This window comes from Sorex fumeus, unplaced genomic scaffold, assembly GCF_029834395.1.
Source record: "Sorex fumeus unplaced genomic scaffold, SorFum_2.1 ptg000002l, whole genome shotgun sequence".
Classification (NCBI taxonomy): Eukaryota; Metazoa; Chordata; class Mammalia; order Eulipotyphla; family Soricidae; genus Sorex; species Sorex fumeus.
In genome coordinates this window covers 77169140-77193530 of record NW_026606059.1, presented here as the reverse complement: position 1 = coordinate 77193530, position 24391 = coordinate 77169140, and the positions used below count along the sequence as shown (strand labels likewise).

Here is a 24391-nt window from a genome sequence, read left to right as displayed (position 1 = left end):
TTGCCAATCCAGCATTCAAATAGAATGACTTTCAGGATACAGTCAGTAGTTTTTATAAAGTTAAAAATAACCACATAAACTAGTGCAGGTTTAAGATAAAGTAAACCTCTTAAATGATTTATATAAAAAAATACCTTAAGTAATATGTGGGGTGAGTATAAAAAACATTAAGTGAGAATAAACAAATATCAAATTAGTTAAATCAAGTGACTGTCAATAATTTTAGCAATTCTATATTTGATAATTTGACATCCTTTTTGATCTTTGCCTTAAATTTATTATAAAGGGCTGGGGATGGTGGGGAGGGCAACGAAAGCCTGGTAAAATTTACATGAAGTATTGGGAAAGTCATTGGGAAGTTTTGATAAAAATGTCATCTGTCAAATAGAAATGCTAAAGCTGATAACTTGAGGGAAGATTTTGATCCTGTTGTTCAAGAATTATACATCTTCCTACAGAATAATAAATTAGCTGTTATTTATGAAATAGGATATTAATTAAACAAGAATTATTCTTAATTATCCTTAAAATTGGAGGACAGTGAATATTTTGAGTAGATGATCACTTCAATAAATAGAAGCAAACATGTGTAAGCTTTTGTGGTAAATATGTTTGTCCAATGAGTCTCTAAGTGTTGTGTTAATCTCATAGTTAAGTTTTGCTGTAATTTGAACATGTCTTGGCACTTCATTTGATTTTAAACACAAAATGTTCAGTATGCTCACATTTCACTACTATGATGTCTTACAGAATGGTGTCATGTAAGAAAGTATGATCTAAGATAGATAGATAGATAGATAGATAGATAGATAGATAGATAGATAGATAGATAAATTTACTTCCTAAACTATTCAGTCAATATCGTTCAAAATATGTTTTTGAGACTGTTAACTTGCAGACATGAGGGACAGGGGCAGGAGTTGTGACCCAAATGGCAGAATTTTTATGACCTTTTCTATGCAAATGTATGTTATAAATCTGAAAGAGAAAAAGGAGACTGAACATACATCTGCACACATTAGAACACTTGCACTTATGTTCCTTCTAAGTACCATGTAGTACATCAGAGTTGGAGAAAAGTTTACCAGTTACGGATCCCATTCCTGAAGTAAAGGGAGCAGCTCTTCTGTTTCCATTGATTCTTCTAAATTGTTTTTTATTCTGAGGCAAAAGAAAAAAATTGAGTTTGGTTAAAATCAAAATAACATTCCTGAAAATATTGTTTCTGGATGATTTTCCTTAAAGCAAAGGGCAAGCAAAGAAAAATCAACTCACTTAAGTGGAATCTCATTTTCTTAGGGCCTTCCTTTTTATTAACAGGATACTTTTATCTCTAAAAAGATTATTGTCCAGAGGCAGATTTAGAGAGGTAGGCTGATTAATATGCAGGAAAGGGATGGTAGTTTCAATTAGGTCAAGCATTTTGCAGACAGGAATGTCTGATAACCGTTGAAATAATTCACCTTCTAAGAGAATTTAAAGTTAAGTACACATGAAGCCATCATTACCAGTATACTTATAATACTTCAATCAATAGCTATAAAAATAATATTGATATATAAAAATTATACATTAAATATATATTAACCTTTTTATATATGTACTAAGATGGTCCTTGAGATCTTATTGGTTAAGGCCTTAATCAAGACTTCTTCCATCTAAGGAAGATTGCATCAGAATGATTGAGATTGGAATTTAGTTGACAACATATTAAATGGTGATATGACTTTCCATTTGCATTTGTTTACTTATAGAAAAATACAGAATAATACCCTTTAGTACTCTCCCACCTCATGATGGAATATAAATGTATTCCATTACCTGATTCTACAATATTTTTAAACCATTATAAAGACAAAACCTCAATTGATTCTTTAAAAATTATTATTGAACCAGAATGCTTTAAAGGAGGATACTCTGGCCCACACCCCAAACTGCCTTCTGCCTATTTTATAGAGGGTTTTGTGAGAGCCCAGTCAGACTGATCTTGTGTGCACTGTCCACAGCTGCTTTTCTGTCAGATTTCAGAATAGTGGCAGACTCTCTGGTTTGAAAAACCTATAGTACTGGTTATTGGACTCTTTGCCAAAAAAAAAAAATCTTTCCACTCCCAGCCAATATGTCACATTAATACCTGGTAGCCAAAAAGACTTGGTCCAGTTTCTATAGGAGGTTGATGTGGAAAAACTAACCTATAAAATGTTAAAATGCATTTCTATGTATGTGTGTATATCTTTCCATTTATGTATGTATGTATTTTATATATGTATATTTTAAATGTCTAAACTTGTCTGTTGGAGCTATTCATATCTAGAATGTTATGTACTACTGTTGGACAAAACTTCCAAATCACCCAATTTAGCTAATATTCTCTCAGGTCACATCATTTTGGGGTACCAGAATATCTTTTTGGTTCCCTTGTTTGTAGAAGAAAATAGGCATATTAATCTGGAAATTATTTTTGCTGTGTGAACAACTCTGTTGTCATACTCTGCAGACTGAAAGGTATATCCTTGAGTGCTTTTGACTTTCCTGCAAATGCACTCCCTGGAACTTAGGCCTTATTCATCTCATAGAAACATGATTCTTAGACTCCTTGGTGGGCATTAGAACACAGAATCAATCCAATCAAACCAAAAATGGGACTCACTTTATTGAACATTGGTTTCAGTGTGCTACTCTACTTCGAAAACAGAGAATGTAAATTCAGGGTACTCCAGTGACGGGTCTTTTTTAGAAACTTCCTTCCTGTTTTATCTTAATAAAATTTCACTTAAAATCTGTTGCCAATGAGAACTCTCTGATACCCAGTGGGGTTTTTTTTCAAGGTGATATTAATCCCCCCCTCCCCCGCCCCCGTGGAGCAGGCACTTGAGTGCTAGGTGCCTTCCCACAGTGCCAACCTCATTGTATGGGCTGGCTTTACCATCTCCACTGTTTCACCTCCTTACAGTCCCATTTTTTTTCTGAATTGATTTCAGTAATTCTTTGTGCCTTTATTGGCATTGTGTTTTCTCAGAAATGTTATTCAAAGTTTCTCTTTCATAACCCTTGTTCCAGAAAATCAGTTCAAAAAGATCTTGATAACAGGGATCCATAGGGCATGGTGGGTCATTTCATAATCACAGGTTTTAAATGTATTTATAAAATTGTTCTTGAAACCAAATAGGCATGTAATATTTTTTCCAATGAATGAGTAAATTACTGATGGAATAAAATCTAAAGCTCTTTGAATAGCTTTATTGTAAAATTCTGTGCTCTCAAATATATTCTCCTGAACATACATGTACCAGAAAGTGTTTTCCATCTTGTGAAGATCTGTTGTCTTCTGTTGAAATTCATTTTCATTTTATCCAGAGTAAAATTCACTTATGTATTTAATAATCATGTTTTTATTCACCAAATCGCATACTTTAAATCTAAAATAATACTATGACATTGAGATGAAAGTAAATATCATCCGAGAATTTCTTTTTTTTATACATCCTGTAAGTAGGGCTTAGAAATAAGAACTGAACATTAATTTTACGGGTTTTTTTCTACTCGATAGGTGCTATGGATATAGAGGAGAGAAATCGCCAAATGAAAATTAACAAATACAAACAGGTAGCCGGATCAGATCCCAGACTGGAACAAGATTACCATTCAAAGGCAAGACATTTTTCTTTTTAAAAATTGTAAATTGACCAGTTAATCCTATGAAACCACTAGATTCTCTCAAATGGCTGAATGCAGATCAGATAGACATGAACATATAATGCGATGGCCCGTGAATCATCAAGTACTGACATCTATATGTGTTTATGTACCAGTTTTTAAGGACAGAATTTGCCCTATTAAAGAAAAGAATATTAAGTAATAGAGGATTCTGAACTATAGAATGAAAGAAATGAAACGCATAAATGTTCTGAAAACAAGCCCCTTGTACTTTTTCGTTTTATAAAATATATAAGGGCTCCCAACAACCTTAAAAACATTTAAGGACAACCATTTTAAAATATTTTTTCTACATATAAATTTTTTCAGGTTTAATTTAATGTTATTTACTAATGAGTTATTGAAACAAAATGCGTACTCCCAGGGTGTTATAAAGAGTTTAAAAGGTCTTTTAGGAAGAGTAGTTTTTAATGACTTGGTGGGAACCAACTAAAGTATGAGTCTGCTAGGGGAGGAACTAGAGGGCAATTTCATCGCTTTTGCCTTTCAGTATTTTCTTCCTATTTTCAAAATATTTTTAGTCGCACACTTTATTCATGTCCAACGTCATGAAATGACATGGTTCTGATCCCTCAGTTAAGATTTTATAGGAGAATGAAAGTTTTATATTTAGTTATTATCTGATCTGTGACTAAGTCATTGACTCACAGCAGTCATGTGTTGTGGTTGTGTATCCATATATTTGAGAAGAGCAGTCTGAATTTTCATATACAGACACCTAGATTACCCTCCTACTTGTCCCTCTACTCCTTTTTTTTGTTACTCCATTCTATGGGAAAGCCATGATTTATCAACAGGAGTGAAACTGGTTTAGCTGGTAGAAAGCGAGTGGTAGGAAGTGCTAGTTCCTAGTTTCCCCACTGTACAGGTTAGAGGAGGCAGGTATTCTTGCATCAGCATCATCTTCCCAACCAACATCCTTGTCCCCAAAGGACATGAGCCAGTGTGGTGAATACAGGATTTTCAGAGGGTTATATCATTACTGCAATGGCACAGGCCTACAGCCAGAGTACATTCAAGACAAATAAAAATACCCTTGCCTTTTTACAGCAGCTTTTCAACTTCTAGAGATATTTTGCTAAAGTGAAAATATTAGTAAGTTTACATTAATTTGGTGAATGTCATAGAAATGGGTTGGGTGATGATTGACTATGTGACCTTTGAGTTTGTTATCAGAAATGGTATCTAAGCCTTCCTATCTACTGGGTCCCACTGTATCGATGGTCTGATCTTTCATGATATCTGTTCTACTTTCATCTCTCATTTATTCACTTGATATAATTTAAAGATAAAGGTGTGAAGTTCTAGTAAAATAGGATATTAAAATTTCTGTAAACATAGGTGCAGATTAAATAAATTGGCTTATGTTCCACTAGACTTCAGGAAGAACTGTAGATGTTTTCTTTAAATACATCTAATATTTCCATCAGAAAACCGTGTAGCAAGAGAACATTAAAACAACGCAAGGTAAGACAGAAGTTGAGTGTATGCAGAGAATACATAGTATTTTGTGATGTGACCATATATGTGGGAGCATGCATTTGACCATGTATGGGTTTCCTAACAAGCATCAAAGGGAACCTGTGTCAATTTTATGTTTTATTTTGCCCTCAAAGCAAGTTCCTAGGATCAAGAGCTAGCAGAGGGACCAGGGCATATGCAGTGAGTGAGACCTGGTTCGTTCTGGACCTTCCTGCCATCACCACCCACCTCCAAACTGCCTAACCAGTGTAGCACTGGAGGCCCCCAAGTGTAGACACTTGTCCTGGTATTCTCTACACCTCTGGATTTCCTTAGCCAATGAGGCTGATCATCTGTGGGGACAACTGGGCTCCCCAGCACTGCTTCGGAGCCCCCTGCAAACAAACAAACAAACAAACAAACAGAAAACGACTAAGTTGCCACGAAGAAATAGCAATGGTGTTTTCTTATGGGTGCCTGACAAAGTTATCACAAGAGGATGAACCAAAGAACTGCCATAGACATGGCTCAATTTTTTCCCAATAAAGTTGTAATACCATCCCAATTAACAAATGAATGTATAGAGTCTCAAAGTTATAGCTTTGAGACTAGTTATTTTAGGTTAGTAAAATGGATGTCTCAGGAAAGGACTAATGATTCTAAGCAACGTCATTTCTTACATATCTCAAAGGCAATGTTTTAAAGACTATTTTCCCAGACCTGTAACACTAACATCATCAGAGGTAAAGGTAAAAAGGTAAAGGCCCTCCCGTTGATTGTCGATTTGCTCGAGCGGGCCCAGTAACGTCTCCATTGGAGACTTTGTTGTTACTGTGTCTGGCATATCGAATACTCTCGGTAGCTTGCCAGGCTCTCCGAGAGGGGCGGAGGAATCGAACTCGGGTCGGCCATGTTGGCCGCGTGTAAGGCGAACGCCCTACCCGCTGTTGCAACTCTTTGCCCCCCTCCAGACTACTTTTCTAGGGGTGGGGCCAGCGTATTTGGTGATCTTGATGTATACACATTTTGGGAACTACTGCTTTTAAATTGCAATTGCTTACAAATTTGCCTTCTCAGTAAATGAGTTAACTTTGCTTTCTGTTTGGATTTTGTTCGAAATCAGTGGTAAGTGATAGCGAAATATGGAGACTTACTAGTTGATGATTTCACACTTTTATAAAATTTCACACAATTTCCCTAACAAATTTTGCCCTTGATTATCAAATATTTGCCTATTTTTCTGTTGCAAGGGTTATGTACTTAGCTTATCTAAAAGTATAATCAAGTTATTAAGGCATGACTTTTTAAAAAATTTTTATTAGTGAAACACCATTAGGTACAGTTGTAGACTTACTAATTTTTGTGCTTGGGTTTCAGTTATACAATGATCGAGTACCTGTCCCTCCACTAGTGCCCATTCTCCACCACCACTGATCCCAGTATTCCTCCCACCCCCCATCCTCCCATCCCACCCTGCCTCTGTGGCGGGGCACTCCCTCCCATTCTCTCTCTCCTTTTGGGTGCTGTGGTTTGCAAAAGAGGAATTGAGTGGCAATCATGTTCCATCTAAAGTCTACTTTCAGCATGCTTCTCCCATCCTGGGCAGATCCTCCCAACACCCTCTATTAGGTGCTCCCTTCTCTATCTGAGCTGCCTTTACCCCTAGAGTATGCAGCTGGCCTCCAAGCCATGGAGTAAACCTCCTGGTACGTATCTCAGCTATTCTTGGGTGTTAGTCTCCTATTTTGTTTCTTTCTATTGCCCAGATGAATGCAATCTTTCTATGTCCCTCTCTTTCTGACTAATTTTGCTTAGCATGATACTTTCCATGTAGAACCACTTGTATGTAAATTTCATGACTTCATCCCTTCTAACAGCTACATAGTACTCCATTGTGTAGATGTACCAAAGTTTCTTTAACCAGTCATTTGTTCTCGGGCACTCAGGTTTTTTCCAGATTCTGGCTATTGTAAACAGTACTGCAATGAACAAACAAGTGCACATGTCACTTTGACTATACATTTTTGCCTCTCTGGGGTGGTATTGCTGGGTCAAATGAGAGCTCAATTTCTAATTTTTTGAGAATTGTCCATACTGTTTTCCAAGAGGGCTGAACCAGTCAGCATTCTCACCAGCAGTGAAGGAGGATCCCTTTCTCGCCACATCCGCGCCAGCACCGGTTGGTTTTGTTCTTTTGGATGTGAGCCAGTCTCTGTGGTGTGAAATGATATCTTATTGTTGTTTTGATATGCATCTCCCTGATGACTAATTATATAGAGCATTTTCTCATGTGCCTTTTAGCCATTCGGATTTCTTCTTTGAGAAAGTTTCTGTTCATTTTTTCGCCCCATTTTTTGTGGGGTTGGATGTTTTCTTCTTGTGGAGTTCAACCAGTACTTTGTATATCCTTGATATCAACCCCTTGGGTATGACATTTTTTAAAGGCACCAAAACACAACACTTTTTTAATCCACTACAAATTATTTTTTGACTTTGATGATTTATCTTTCTCCCATCATCCCTAGCATGATCTTCTCTATCATGAATCAAATAGAAAACTATACAAGTTCTTTTATTCTACCTAGGACCTATATAGATTTAGTTAATATTAATGTCCATATTAACAGTTTCCTAGATTAAATTTTCCAGTAGCATCCCGCCTTTTTAATAAAGAATATTTTGATTATATTCTCATTTTTTGCTTCTTTTGATACACAAATACCAAGATATGGTTTGCCTTTTAACCAACTGTTTTGATCTGTTACACCTATTTCTTGAGTAAAAACTGTTACACTAATGAGAGAACTAAGATATAGAAAGGTTTAAGCTATTTATCCAATTTTGCGTAGCCACTGAGTCATGGAAAGTATTATAAATTGCTAATCTGATTTTTCAGATTTGAGATAGCTGAGATTAGACACAGAGCCTCAGTCATAGTGTGGGCTAGACTTCTCAGCTTACATGCCTCACATTTTGAGAACATTATTGAGAAGCTTTGATGGGGTCTAATTGACTGGAAAGTTTTTCTACTTGTTTTTGAGCCACACACCGCAGTGCTCAGGTTTTTACTCCTGGCTCTGTACTCAGGGGTTACTACTGACGTTGCTTGTGGGATAATATGTAATACCTGGGATCAAACCAGGGATCAAAACATGCAGGACAAGCACTTAAATCCCTGTTCTGGCCCCACTTTTTTGGGGAAGGCACAGAAAGTTGGGGGGTGGAGAGAGCATGACTTTTTTAAAACTACATTCGCCACATTTCTGTGAAGTAAAGTAGCATTGAGGAAATGAAAGGGAGAAAGAGAGAGAACCCCTATAAAGTACAGAGTGCAGGATGGTGTTGGAACACTGTATGACTGAACCCCTACCACGAACAGCTTTGTATCTCACAGTGATTCAATTAAAAGAAAATAAAAAGAATTATGAAGACTAATAAAAAATATTAGTGGACTACTGAAAGCTAATAGTTTTAATTACAACCTTTATTGGATATGTTTATCATAGCTAATGAATCTGATATTTGACACATTAAAAAAAAAAGTACAGAGCAAAATCCCACTTCCCCTGCTGGTATGTGCTGACTCTATAATGCAGTGCCTCAGCCCACATTTCAGGCTGAATTCCTCCAGCCCTGGACACCAATGCTTTCAAACAATACTTTCTAGTTAAAACTAGGAAATGTCCTTAGCAACTCATGTTGACAGTGTCTGTGGATCAACACTTACTGTCCTCCTAAGCCTGTTCTCCGTATACTGTAAAACTTGACAATAAAGTCTATGTGTAAAGAGAGCAGCAGAAGCCATGATGCCAATTTGGTCGTATAAACGATTTCTTGGGAATTGGCATTGCAGGTGGACCCTCCCTCAGGCCTTTTGCTTTTCAGTGTTTAACCCAACTTAACAGTGATTCATCCATGCTACTCTCAGCAGAAATCTGTGAATTAACTTTGCTCTTTAATGATTCAAAGAAGTTTATTCATTGATTAAATATATCTGTGAAAATTATAATTCACCTAAGGGCTACTATTCTCCTGTGAGTTTTTAAATGATTCTATTACATAATTAGTCAAATATTTTAGGTATATGGAAACATCTTAATGTCAAGATAGATAATTTGATTATTTAATTTAATTATATGAAACGTATTTTTGTTAAGTCATATTTCATTTGTTTTACTCTACAAGAAAGATGCTTTGCTCTGGTGCCAGGGATTGAATTCAGGGCCTCGCAAAGGCAAAGCTTGCATTCCACCACTGAGTTATACCTCCTGCCCAGAACATAGTTTTTAGTTTTTAAATTTTTTCCTTTTTAAAAAAATTATTTTTTATTGAATAATCATGAGATTCACAGTTACAAAGTCATTCATGTTTATACAGGGTTCAGACAATGTTACAAAATGCATTCCTTCACGAATGTATATCTGCCTCCACCCCCCCACCATAGGGATAGGTAGGCACTTCTCTCTCTCTCTCTCTCTCTCTCTCTCTCTCTCTCTCTCTCTCTCTCTCTCTCTCACCCCCCCCTTCCTGGGCATTATGGTTTGCAATACAGGTACTAACAGGCTATAATGTATACCCCTTTACATACTTTTAGCACTCAGTTCTTGTTCAGAGTTACCATTTTCATTCCAGCTATCATTGTCATAGTGGTCCCTTCTCTATCCTAACTGCATTTCCACACCCCACTCCCAGTCTCCGCCTGTGGCAAGCTTCCAGCCACGGACCAGTCCTTCTGACCCTTGTTTCTACTGTCTGTGGGTATTAGTCTCATACTATGTTTTCTTTCCGACTGGATCATATTTTTATAAAGGGTAATCAAAAATCTCAATGGAGGATGATTTAAGGTTTGTTGGTTTGATATTTATTTAGAACTCATAGCTTATTTCTTTGGAAATTCTTTGTTCCTTCCTTTAGTAATGCAGGTTACTAAAACTACAACAAAATCATAAAAATTCCTTACTTTCAATGTCTTATAGTCTTATTTGTCTCTCCGGTGGAATCTGCTAGAATGAATTAACATGACCCATAGATTGTCCAGTTCTTTTAAGATGTGGGTCAGAAATTCTTAGCAACACATTTAACAGATTAATAGATGGAACAGAAGACAATTTTAAAAAAGAAAGCATTATTCTCCATTCACTGCACATACTGTCACATTTCCCCCTGATTTTTTTCCTTTAAGCACCTATTTCAAAGAGACAAAAACTATTCAACTATCCTATAATATGAAGAACACAGCGTATATATACTTTCACTTACTTTTTAAAAATCAAGGCCCTATACAAATAAAAGTTATATTGATAGGCTAAGTGCCAATTAAATCATCTCAAACAGTCAAAGACAATATTTTTGTCAAGTTGATTATCACCGTCACCTAAATCATTCCACTTAGAACCTTACTTTCTCTTCTCAAAAGGAAATTACTTATCCAGTGCTAACCTTAAGTGCTTCAAATCGACTTTTAAGAGACAGCAATAGGGACAACAGAAGAGAAGAGACAGATTGGGGCTGGTTACGAGTCACCATCAATGAGCTATTTCTAAGTATGTTTGTAGGTTGCACTAGTCTAAGACACTAATCTAGATGTGTCTAGCAGCATAAATACAGCTGGTAGTCATGGAGTCCTCCTTTATGGTCCTCAGCTCCTTGTTTACTAAATAAGACTATGGGGTCCCTTTCATAGGACAACGATTAGGGAGAATCGACATGTCTATAAATTGCCTAGCACTTAGTAAAGTACAAAATAAATGGTGCCAATATTATTAATACCTAATATAGTACTCCAACCCTCCAGGAGTGATTCCTGAGTGCAGATCTTTGAGTGCAGAGCCAGGAGCAAGTTCTGAACTCTACCAGGTGTGGCCCCAAAACCAAGGGTAAAAAAGAAAAGAAAGGAAAATGTAATCATATACACCAAAATGAAGCATACATGGTCAAAGAAATAATGTAGAAATCATTGAACTAGTGAAAAAAATTTCAGTTAACTCAAATGCCACCGAACAGTGCTTTTATTTTCAAGGAGGATCACGTAGCATGCATCTCAAAGTAAAAGAAAATCAAATTCAAGGGGGAAGAATTTATGGACCTTGAAATGACTTAGCAATCAAAAATATATAAAAGAGATGGAAGTATAAGTGTACAGAGAAATTACAAAGTCAGATTACTAAAAGGGGGTGTCAGAGTTGATGTCAAATGAGCCTAGCGTCTGAATGTGATTAACAGAGATGCATATGGGGAGCAGTTTCTAAAGGAACCTCCTAAGTGGGGATGACATAAATGGAGAGAGTCAATTTATAAAAACTGAGTTTTAAAGTGCAGATGAGTTGACCCTGTACACATTCCTAATATGCCTGAAAATCCACATACTTATTAGGAGGAAAGAAATAGCAGATGAGTCTTGCCTTTATAGCAGTGCTTGACTCAGATGCAGTGAAATGTTTTGAGAGCAGAAGACAAGTTGAGTTTCCAGCCCACTCACAGGAGCTGCTGGCTGGTGACAGCAGCCCCCTCACAGTCTGGCTTTGTGCCGCAGGAGGAAGAAGGGCCACTGCAATGCCACCTCTCAGGCTACCAAGAAAGTTCAGTTTCGGTGACAAACACCCGTGTCGGATGAATCAGCTAATAGAGAAGCAGTGATCCCAGTGACCCAGATATCCTCAGCAAGATCCTTAAAAAGTACCTTTCAATGCCTCCTGGGAAGTAATAAGTTCAGCATCCTTTTCTGTAAAAAGCCTCTTTGGTAGAGATGGCATTCTGGTCTTCAGTGAATTCCTTATAGCAGGTGACCCTCAGAATGATTTCATCTTTTAAAATCAGAATTAAGATCATCTTCCCTTAGTCTCAATCCCCAGTGTGATACCTGACACTTCCTGAGGAAGAGGTTAGGGGCAGTGCCAGGAACTGGCCTTGAAGCTCCTCAACCAGACACTCCATTCTGTCATTTTTTTCTCTTGTTGCCTTTGTGTCACAGAATGCTGTTACCAGGTAGCAAAATCTCTTGAGAAACTTCTGAAAATTAGTAAAATTGATGATATGGGAGCACAAGGAAAGGAAAAATGACCAGTGTGTGTCCAAACTAGCCAGCCACGGACCCCTGAAGTACACCTGCTGTGTCACTTTTTACCTCACCCTCTGGTGGTTCCTTTGCCAACTGTTCTTATGAAAGTCCTAGTGTGGAGTTTTCCAATATAGATCAGTGGCTTTCTTCTGACCTTCTGTCCAACTGTTGTCTCTGTCAACCCTATTTTGTGACTCTCCTGTCCTCTCTAGTCTCATGCCTGGGGTCTCTATTAAGATCTTCACTTTTGCCCCCTTTGAATGTCCTGTGATCCCACAGAGAACCATATGGCCCTCAGTTGAGAAACACTGACCTAGATTATTAAACTAGCAGGAAAGAGAAGAGATATACAAAATGAATCTAACAATGCAAGAAATATTAGTGTCACCATGTCAAAAGCTGATTAAAAAACACTTTAGTCCCATCTATAAAGTTGACCAGTGGCTATATAGCTTTAAATAAAAGAGATTCATAGGTTGAAATGAAAATGTATCTAGAATATATCATTAGATATTATATATCAGTGGATATCATATATTTATATAAATGCATTTATATTTTTCTTTTATTTATGTTTGTGAGGATAGAGTTCTCATTTGTATTATATGGAACATCCACCAAGTTCAAGCTTTAAAGTCAGTGAGAAATTTCTACTGGTAGTTTTATAACCTTAGAGATAAAATAAAGGAAAGGCAATCAGTGTGTTTGTGAGGGAGAAGGGACTGGGAAATGTCCCTTCTTGTTCTGGGCTGAAACACAGAAGATGATATGAAGATGATGATGGTGGTGTTGATAATGATGATAAAGAGGAGGAGGAGCACAGCGGGTAGGGAGTTTGCCTTGCACTCGACCGAAATGGCCAACCCGAGTTCGATTCCTCTGCTCCTCTCCGAGAGCCCGGCAAAGTACTGAGAGTATCTCGCCCTCATGGCAAAGCCTGGCAAGCTACCCGTGACATATTCAATATACCAAACAAGTAACAAGTGTCACAATGTTACTGGGCCCGCTCTAGCAAATTGATGATCAACGGGAGGACAGTGACAGTGACAATTCTGGGTGTGCATTGTCAGCAGTAGAGCCACATTCAAGGGAAGTCTTGGTTACAGAATAGAGACTTATTGGTCTTTCTTTGTTGAGTCTGATAAACCATACACTACATAATGGTGTGGCCACTGTCTCTATGTAACCTTATCAAGTTAATTAGCATCCTAATGCCTCTGTTCTCTGTAAGATATCTAATAATAGTACATATCTCATCGAATTGTTTTCAAGACTAAGTCTATTTGTATGTGTACAACTCTCAAGTAGGGTTTGGAGCATAGTGACGAGACAAAAGTGAATGTTATTGTGATATGAAGATGATGATGGTGGTGTTGATAATGATGATAAAGAGGAGGAGGAGGATGGTGATGGTGATGGCAAGGAAGCAGAAAAAGAAAAAGTGGTGCTTCCAACAGATAACTTGCTTTTATAAAGCTCTAGGGATTGAGGCCTGTATTTTTTGCCATCAACAATCTACTGGAGATAGAGAAATATATCTATGAGTTAATTCTAAACATGGGCAGATGAGGGGCAAGGACTGTGACTCAGTATTGGGCCTTGCACTGTGAGTCCTTGATCCCTAGCACTACAAAACAAAAACAAAAGCAAAAAAAAGCATGAAAAGGGAATAAAAGTCCTCAAAATATTGATAAATTTAAAAGATTGACCTGGTTATTTATTCTTATCAGGTTACTCAAATTTTTCTTCCAAAAATTGTTATAATTTCTACTTCTTATTAAATGACTGAATTACCAACCTTCAGTCAAAGCTAGAGATCAAGAGCATCAGATTTACACATACTTTAGTTGCGTCTACATCTACTTGGGCACACCAGCACTCACACACACATACATCCTAAAACTTTAAAGAATTTCTCTCCTCCATATTTAGCTGATGGCAGCAAAAAGCCATTCCTTTCCTGTCTCAAGGGTAGAGCTATATTTCACCTGCTAGTCAAGAGCTACAATTTTAAAACTAGTAAATAATGTCCTGGGAAATCAGAAATTTTATGTTTTTATCTGTGACTAATCTTTAAAGGTTCCTAACTTTAGATTCTTGCACAAGGTGCCTTAACAAAAAGTCTCCAGAGTCAATAGCTAAAATAACAGAAATAGGTTTTTTTTCCACAAATCTGAAGGCTAAATTCATGATTAAAGTGTTGGCAGTTGTAGTTTCTTCTGTCTTCCCTCCTGTCTCTCCCTGCCTCACTGCCTCAGCTCTTGTGCCCAGCTTTTTCTTTAAAGAGCCTGAGTCCTGTGGGATCAGGACCTCCCTAATAGGCTTTATTTTACCTTCACTATCTTATTTCACTGGTTACCTATGCAAAGATCCATCTTCAAAAACTGTCACATTTTAAGTACTAGAAGGAGGGACTGCAATGAATGTGGGGAGTAGGTAATTCATTGATAGCATATCTCTAGTAAAACAACTGGTCTGATAAATATCACTTGAATGCATTATGGAAATACGTAATTGTGATGTAAATAGAGATTTTGAAGCAGCTAAATCCAGCTGGTTTCTTTTGAACATTTTTATTTCTTTTAATTTTATTACTTTTCTATTTCTTTTTCTCCATCTACCTTCTTACACCCTAGGAGATAGAATATTTTGTTTTTGTGTTCGCCAGTGAAATATGTTTTTCCTAAGCATACCACCACATTTAAGCTTATGTATGGTTTCCTTAGCCTTAATTTCATGCTGACATTCAAACATAGATTTCTTTTCTTTATATGCTATTATTGCTGCCTCCTACCATGTAACAATGTGAAGCCAAGAAATACCAAAAGGATATTTTTTAGTTATGAAGAAATCATTTGAGATGACTAAGACAGAAACTTTTAAGTTTTAGAACACTAGAAAATTACATAAGAAATTGTAGTTCCTTCCCTTTTTAGTAAATATAATATTGCTAAAAATTAACAAAATAAATAATTTTAAGGATCAGAGAGCTAGCACCAGGTTTATGGTGCTTATCTTGTTTGCTACTGACCTTGGTTCAGTCTCTGAGCACTACCAGAAATGATCCCTGAGAACTGTCAGGTATGGCCCACAAACCACAAAATAAAACAAAAGCTGGGGCTGGAGAGATAGTACATCGGGTAGGGTGTTTGCTTTGCACACAGTCAACCTGGATTGATCCCTGGCATCTGGTCCCCCGAACACTGCCAAGAGTAATTCCCGAGTGCAGAGCCAGGAGTAACCTCTGAGCATCACTGGGTGTGACCCAAAAAGCAAGCAAATAAGTAAATAAATAAATAAATGCCAATTTCAAGTAAGTTGCCTCTAGCTTCCCATTGTTAAAAGGATCAATTTTTGGACAGAAGTTGCTGTTATCAGGAGCATATATTTCTTACATTCTCTCAGACTATACAGGGGAAACATTTTTGCTTCACTACCAGAAAAACAACAACAGCAACATCCAAGCAGTCACCTTTGCTTTCAACCAGACTTTTAAGTTCTGGTTTGCTCACCACTGCTGGTATACTCCACTGAGAATGCAAGGAATGAATAGTATGGATCCCAAGAGAAAAGATCTCTTGCTAGATAGAATCTGGGGTGATGTGGGAAATAAGGAGTGTAGAACACATTATAAACAGAAACACTTTTTCCGACTTGCATTTCATATTCTCTACTACAGTGAGTTATTAATATATGACAATATAAATGAGCATCATCCAAAACAGATTTGAAAAATCTTTGAACGAATCATATGGTTTATTACCTCCCAACACTAATATCACTTGTCTTATTTGCGGATTACTTGCATATTAGTCACCTTTTTGAAACTATGCACTTCTTGAGATTAGAGACTGTATTTTAATTATCTTGGTAGTTTCTCCCCAGCAATCACTTAGCTTTGTTCACAGTAAGCACTTGGTGGGATACCTTTAGCTAATGGATATGGACCTGGGTGCTGAAAGGAAGGTAGAAATCAGGGGTGACAAATGTTTGAAAAAGGTTAGAGGTTGAATGTTAAACACTTTCTAGCATTATAAGGAAGGATACAGACTTCAAGAGAAGATATGAATAGATTATTGCTTAGAGTCTAAATCATATTTTCTAATGAAGCACATGATTATTGGTTTTTTATAGAGTTCATCATAATATAATACAGAGAAAACATAGTATTATGTGAGTTCCATATTGACTCTCTTATTAAGTGAAAAGATGTTGCCTAAAATTCCCAATAATTCTTTGAACCCAACCTTTTTCTTTGTATGAATTGAGGAAAACTTCTATAAAATATTGCTGCACAAATATATGGTTCTGTGGAAATAACACTCAGTTTTAATGGATTTTAAGTAGGTGCATAATTAATAAACCAAATATTTAATCTCATAATATTTAAAATAAGGGTTGAATTAGATTGTATAATTTTCACTTTCTTCATCCAGTGTAGATTTTTTAAAAATCAATCGAGTAACTTCTGGAGAGAGAGAGAGAGAGACAGAGAGAGAGACAGAGAGAGAGAGAGAGAATGCCATATCAGGCTCTCTGCTTGGTACACGCTCACAAATGACTGAAGCTGTAAATTTTTTTATGACATGATAATTATAACTTAGAGATAAATTTACAAGTAGTGGCCTGCTTATTTTAGCAGATAAAATATTGGTGGCTGATTTAGACGTGACATGCCAGTCAAATACCTTAGTCAGGGGCTGGGGATGTGACTCAGGACTGGAGCACTTACCTGTATGTGTGATGCCCAGGGTTTGATTCTCAGAACCATCAACAAAACAAAGCAGAGTAAAATGGTCTCTTGATTCAATGGGAGCAGTCTGTCAAATAGGCCATAGGAGCACAAGTCATACAGGGCACAGTAGCACCAGAAATTATAATTTCTATGTAATTAATCAAATATCTACAGTTTTGTAATTAGCTTTGTTCATGAGCACAAAATTGGTTTTAATATTTCTTCCATTGAAGGATTATAGATATTATTTACTAAAGGTAAGGTAAAGGCCCTCCCGTTGATCGTCGATTTGCTCGAGCGGGCCCAGTAACGTCTCCATTGGAGACTTTGTTGTTACTGTGTCTGGCATATCGAATACTCTCGGTAGCTTGCCGGGCTCTCCGAGAGGGGCAGAGGAATCGAACTCGGGTCGGCCATGTTGGCCCTTGGTAAGGCGAACGCCCTACCCGCTGTGCTACCGCTCCAGCCCTTAATAGATATTATTTACTAGCAAAGTTAATTCACTGACAATTTCCTAAACCTAGAATTCTTCTTTCTAGTCCACCCATTTTGTAGACTGTGAACTAACACTAAAAATAATCCAGCTCACCTCTGCCTGTAACTCACTTGAGATGGGCCCAACTCTAGGTGGAGAAAATACTGTATGCAGTAGGGTCCCCAAAAATAAATAAATAAAGGCTTGGCACAGGGGGGGCTCAGTCATGGTAATTATATTTGTTATTTCTTTTATTTTCATTTTCATTTTCATTTCATCATCCTGTTATTTGTCGATTGCCTCGAGCAGGCCTCAGTAACGTCTCTTTCATCCTAGCCCTGAGATTATATTCAAGGCTCTTTAGGAGAATGAGACCCATCACTGTTACTGGTATTTGGCATATTTGGTACGTCACGGGGAGTTTGCCAGACTCTGCCCTGTGGGCAGGCTACATTCGATAGCCTGCAAGTTTGTCCAAAGTAGGAATGAGATAATAAGATGTCATAAAAAGATGTCCTGATAAGATGTGGCGCGGCTGCAAATGCGGCCGTGCGGTTCTGGGAGCTGGATTTTATAGTCTCTGAGTCTTGGCCGTTGATGGGATTACACGGTGCCAGGGGGTCAGGTGGTGGGTGTGACCCCCACCTACTGGAATTTGGAGGATCTGGGTGGAAGATGCTCGACTCCAATCCGAGTAGGCTTGGAGATCTTGGCACCGGAACCTGCGTGAATTTGTCCCTCTGCAGTCTTCTGCCCCCACGCCTGGCTGTTCCTCGCCGGGGCCCCTTGGAGGGGAGTGGGTTGAGCTTTCCTCCCCACCCCGACCAGGGCTCCGGCAGCCGAAGACCTCCAGGACCAGCCACCACCAAGCTGAGACCACTCTCCGCACACATGAAGGTACTGGCAGAGGGACAAATCCACGCGGGTTCCGGGGCCGAGATCTCCAAGCCTACTCGGATTGGAGTCGAGCATCCTCCACCCAGATCCTCCAAATTCCAGTAGGCAGGGGTCACACCCACCACCTGGCCCCCTGGCGCCGTGTAATCCCATCAACGGCCAAGACTCAGAGACTATAAAATCCAGATCCCGGACGAGAACAGTGCAGTCTTCTGCTCCCGCGCCTGGCTGTTCCTTGCCGGGGCCCCTTGGAGGGGAGCCGGTTGAGCTTTCTTCCCCGCCCCGACCAGGGCTCCGGCAGCCGAAGACCTCCAGGACCAGCCACCACCATGCTGAGACCACTCTCCGCACACATGAAGGTACTGGCAGAGGGACAAATCTTCTTTTATTATGTGAGGTTAAGGAAAATATTACAGTAGAACTCTACTATGATGGGCGAACCAAGGCCTGTCAACTTGGTGCAGCTTCTTGTCTCACAAAGAAAATGGTACTATGTTATGAATGGTCCCTTTCATAGCCTCTTTGTGACCAGAAGTACTGGGACCAGGGCTCACATTTCAGTCTTACAAGAACAAACATGCTTCTCCCCACAACACCCCTCCGACCACCAGTCCTTTTTTGGGGCAGGGGGTGGGGTGATCCCAGGTATCTCAGAGGGTTTGAATGGCCCAGCAGCCCTTCCCTAAGATAATGGGGCTGGTGTGAGAACGAAGAACTCAGTGCTGCTCTGGCTTGATGCTTGGTGCTGCCTCAGTCAGCCCTGCTGGGGGGCCTCTGGGAGTGTTTGTTATGGGAATGGAACATTGTGTGATAGGAGTTGAACTTGGGGCTCAACCTATACTAATTCTTATTCTAGTCCTGTAAACTCTCTCCTGGGCCAAAATGTTGCTTCTTAGTCTCTTCCCTCTGCCCCCCCAAAATTAGCTTCATTTCCAATGGAATGGCAGAATTATTTCAATAACACATACATGTTATCTCATCTAAATTAGTTTGCATAAGATTCTTTGGATTCTTTTAAAGTCTTATGTATTAAAAATCCATGCCATTATAATTGTAGTAGTGATATTTTCACTCTGTTTTGGTATTGTGATTATTCATCTTTAGATATCACTGTCACTGTCCTCCCATTGTTCATCGATTTGCTCTAGCGGGCCCAGTAACATCTCCATTGTGAGACTTGTTGTTACGGTGTTTGGCATATTGAATACGTCACAGGGTAGCTTGCCAGGCTTTGCTATGTGGGCAAGATACTCTCAGTAGCTTGACAGGCTCTCCGTGAGAGGCAGAGGAATTGAACCCGGGTCGGTTGGGTCAGCTGCATGCAAGGCAAACACCCTACCGCTGTACTATAAGTGCCTGAGCGATAGTACAGCGGGTAGGGCGTTTGCCTTGCACACGGTGGACCCGGGTTCGGTACCGGCATCTTTAGATATATTTTTGAAAATTGGAAAAAAAATTACATGTGTAATTGAGGAAAATAGTTCGCTTGAGCAAATCTATGAACAATGGGAGGACAGTACTACAATGTATGAAAATGTTTGAGAAGAAGGAACTTAGGATCCAGGTTGTGCAGGGCTTTGGATCACTCAGTTAAAATTCTAGAATTAAAATTCTTCGTTACCAGCAAGAACTTGAAAGATTTTTTTTTATCATTTTTTTATTAGTGAAACACAATGAAGTACACTTATAGACTTATAAATTTTTGTGCTTGGGTTTCAGTTATACAATGATCAAGTACCCATCCCTCCACCAGTGCCCATCCTCCCCCACCACGGGTCCTAGCATCCCTCCCACCCCCTAGCCCCCCCCCCCCCGTCCCACCCTGCCGCTGTGGCAGGGCATTTCCCCCTGTTCTCTCTCTCTTCTTTTGGGAACTGTGTTTTGCCAGAGAGGCATTGAGTGGCAATCATGTTTGGTCTATAGACTACTTTTAGCATGTCTCTCCCACCCTGGGAGGGTCTTCACAACACCTTTTATTTGGTGCTCTCTTCTCTATCTGAGCTTCCTTCTCACCTAGCACATGTGGCTGGCCTTCAAGTCATGGAGCAAAATTCCTGGTACTAATCTGAGCCCTTCCTGGGTGTTAGTCTCCCGTTTTGTTGCTTTATGTTCCCCAGATGAATGCAATCTTTCTGTGTCTATCCCGCTCTTTCTGACTCATTTCGCTTAACATGATACTTTCCATGTGGTACCACTTGTATGTAAATTTCATAACTTCAAGGAACTTGAAAGATTTTTTTAAAGAAAGCATCAATATAAACTCATTGTGTTTTTTAAATTTTATTTTAAATTTGGGCTGGAGCGATAGCACAGCGGTAGGGCGTTTGCCTTGCGCGCAGCCAGCCCAGCAAAGCCGGGTTCGATTCCTCCGCCCCTCTCAGAGAGCCCAGCAAGCTACCAAGAGAATCTCGCCCGCACAGCAAAGCCTGGCAAGCTACCCGTGTTGTATTCAGTATGCCAAACACAGTAACAACAAGTCTCAAAATGGAGACGTTACTGGTGCCCATCGAGCAAATCAATGAGCAACGGGAGGACAGTGCTTTTAAATTTATTTTATTTTAGTGGTACTACGGTGAGGTCATACCTCAGGAAGCCATTTGATGCCCAGGAATGTGCTCTATCACTTAAGCCACGCCCGTCACCTAAATCTGTGCTTAACTAATGTTAACTAATGTCATACAATTGAACACAAGGTGAAGATAAAGAGTCCCAGTAGCAGGAAAGTATTCCTAGTCCAAGCAAGAGGAAATCATTATTCCTTGCACCGCTTAGACTGTGGTCTCCTTCACAAAAGATACCCTGTTTTTTGGCACAAGGATTAAAAGCCAAAATGGGCTCTTCCAGATTCCCCATGGAATATAAAAACATCTGCTTGTGCATTTTTCATGGGTCAGGGCCATTTTTGGGTCCTTTCAGGGTTTTCAACCTGTGGTTGTTTAACCTGTCATTTTGATCTAATTCCCTTAGTCACAAGTTTCTTGAGTTACTTCTGTTCTTTCCTAAGGCATTGGAAAGGGAGCCCCACTTGATGTTCCCACCCCATTAGGTTCTGGGGTGTTTCTGCCTCTTCCAGATTCCCTGGCCCTAGAGCTATGGTTATTATTCCTACGAGAGTTTTCTCTGTGCTAGCTTGCCTTTGAATACCTGTATACCAATAGGAAGTAAAAATACTACTTTATGCATATGAAAGTTATATTATAAGTCATAAAATTTAAAGATATTTTCCCAAAGGAATTCTTAAGGAGTTTATGATATTTTGGGGCGATGAGGGCAGGGGATGAGTTTTTTGAACTACACTTGGCAGTGCTCAGGGATCAAACCAGGATCAGCTACATGCAAGACCTTGCTTTCTATACTATTTCTCCAGCCCTTTTATAATATTTCTTAATTTTAGCTACATTATACTTTTCTGTTCATTTGAGGACTTAGAAAGGCCCTGAGAATAATAAGAATCTAAGGCATTTAGGCAGTGATTTATTTTATTAGGGGAAAATGTGGGCTCATTGGTTCGGGTTAACAGCAGGCATTCTGTTCCACTTTTCTGGCCTTGGAGGTCAATGACGTGTTGCTGTGTACCAAAATGAGATGGTGTAAGTAGTCTGATTCAGGGCCGAGGAAGCACAGACTTTGAAAATTTCTTTATGATTGTGACAGACGTTTTAGAGAACAGGAGTTTGAGATATCACGTAGCAGTAAAGGGCAAAGTAAGTCTAACTAAAACTCAACGAAAGCTATTAAAAAATTATTTATTGTGTGGGTACAACTAAGCTTTTATGGTTAAGTATTGGGGTGATAAATGATATTATAAATGACCTAAAAATTTTTAGATATAGAACATTTATGAGCTATTGGGTTAAAGAAAAATTTACTAAATATTTTAAGGTTGTTAATAAACAAAAAATATTCATATTTTAATAGTGATTAGTGTTATGGCCATAGATTGTTAACTTCCTTGGTTTCACTTTCTTTGATGCCAAGTATAAACATAATTCTAATAACAATCCAAATGAACAGTTTTGTTTTAGTTTTGTAGCATGCCCAGATGTACTGAGGTCTTACTCCTGGTTCTGTGCTCAGGAATTACTCCTGACAGTACGTGGTAAACTATATGTGGTTCCAGGTATGAAACTTGGGTTGGCTATGTGCAAGGCAAGTGCCCTCCCGACTTCTATCTCTCTGGCTCCCAATAATTTTAAGAATGGAAAAACAAGGTTTTCTAGAGCTCATACATTGTACAAGTAACTAAGCCAGTTGGGTGTCGAGGAGCAATGCTTATTTATTTTAATATGGAGTTAGGAATTTATTTACAAAATTCTATAGTTATTTTCAAGTCTTTCCATTTAAAGATAAAATATTTGCAGTTATAACCAAACTATGATAAAAATTTGATACCAAAATCTAAGACTATGTGGTATGGACTCACTATGAACTATGCCTAATTTTAGCATGATATATATTTACTGTGGATCAATCTGTGATCTCATTTAGAACTCACTTTAGACTCAGAGAAGTTAAAAGACCTTCCTAAGATTGTACAGCGATTCATTCATAAGTGAGAAACCAGTGAGACCTTTGGGTCTGTCAGTTCTATATCTCATGCTCAGCTATACTGCCTCTCAGCAAAATTATGTGACTTTCATTATGATTTATTTCATCAGTAATATTTGTGAAAGAATGTGATCTTTTACCATCAAGTCAGAGATACTTTTCTGACACAGAAAATAATGTGGTGTATGTCACTCAGGTTGCATGCAGTTACAGAATTATTTGAATAAATTAAATAAGAAAGAATTTTTGTTTCACATGCAAGGCCTCCAACAGCAGAGCAGAACTGACACTTCTATCTCAAGAGTAAAGCTCCCAAGAGATTGTCTTCTTCCTGCTCCCTGCTCTGAGACAAGACATTTTCCTCGTCCTAGAATGGCTACTCGCCTCTAGAGTCATGTTTAAACTGCAGTCAGAGCTGTGGAGAGAGGACAGGCGTTAGGGCACTTGCCTTGCATGCAGTCTATCCAATCCAGTCCTTGGCACCACATACGGTTCCCCCAGAAACCCCCAGGAGGGAGTGACGCTTAAGCGCAGAGCCAGGAGCAGCTCCTGAGCACCACGGGGAATGACCTTCAAACTCAAAAATAAATAAACTCCTATCAAAGAAAGAGACAAAAAGAAGGACAGGCAATGGCATTCAAGCTGAATTATTCCACCCCTAATTAGAAAAGTAGTAGCTCTCTCTGAACCCTACCCTGCAGATTCCTGCTCATGTTTCAGGGGCCAAAATCAAATTAAATAATTACCCTAGCTACAAAGAGTTCTAGAAAATTGAATTTGGGGGTTTCATTATTGTTAGACCACCAGAATAAACTGAATTCTTTTAGTAAAGAACAAAAGGGAGAAAGTTTTGGTAGCAGTGAGCTTCAACTCTGTTACAATTTCCAACATAAAAAACCCAGGATTCATTCACAAGCTCCAAACAGCAAGATATTTATTTCTACTGAATAAGCAAGCAGCATTTCCTGATTGATTTGAATGAAGGATATTGGAGAAATCAAAGATAATTCACAAGTTTTCTAGCTTTATTTGGGTATTGATCTTAAGATTCAAGGAATGTGGAAGATACAAGAATGACTGGTTTGAATTGAGAGAATAAGTGTGCATTGAGCCGCAAAGAACATGCTGCTTCTGTGAAACAGAATGGAAGGGAACCAGTTATCTTGAAACAGGAGTCTGGATCTTGGGAGAGAGGTGGGGGCCCAGAATACTGTGAATTGACTTGTCTGAGGGGTCCTTATGGAAATGTTTTCAGGGAGAAAGACAACCAGTGTTCTATTGTAATAGCAAAATCAAGGGAGAAGAAACCGAAAAAAAAAGACACCCCAAAGTAGGAAAGCAGGGTACCTCATTTATTTTTGAGAAGTTTGCTAGAAGATAGATTAGAATGGGTGAAGGATCGAGGACCCTTGTCTAGGACATAGGGGGTCTCCACAGAGAGACCTTGTAACTGCTCCTACTGCAGGGCAGCTGTTCTGCTCTCTGAGTGAGGACCTGAAAT

General features: G+C 38.7%; 1 protein-coding gene across 50 annotated transcripts in view; it reads left to right on the top strand.

Moving 5' to 3' along the window:
- The window catches only part of RIMS2 (regulating synaptic membrane exocytosis 2), a 564867-nt gene that overhangs the window by 397787 nt on the left and 142689 nt on the right, over positions 1-24391 (top strand). For 34 of the 50 annotated variants that reach the window (XM_056111705.1, XM_056111697.1, XM_056111680.1 and 31 more), the window contains one exon: positions 3551-3651. The exons of the other annotated variants lie outside the window; for them this stretch is intronic. In XM_056111705.1, the coding sequence (XP_055967680.1) occupies positions 3551-3651 (101 nt within the window). The remainder of the gene's footprint in view (positions 1-3550; positions 3652-24391) is intronic. 50 annotated transcript variants of the gene reach the window in all.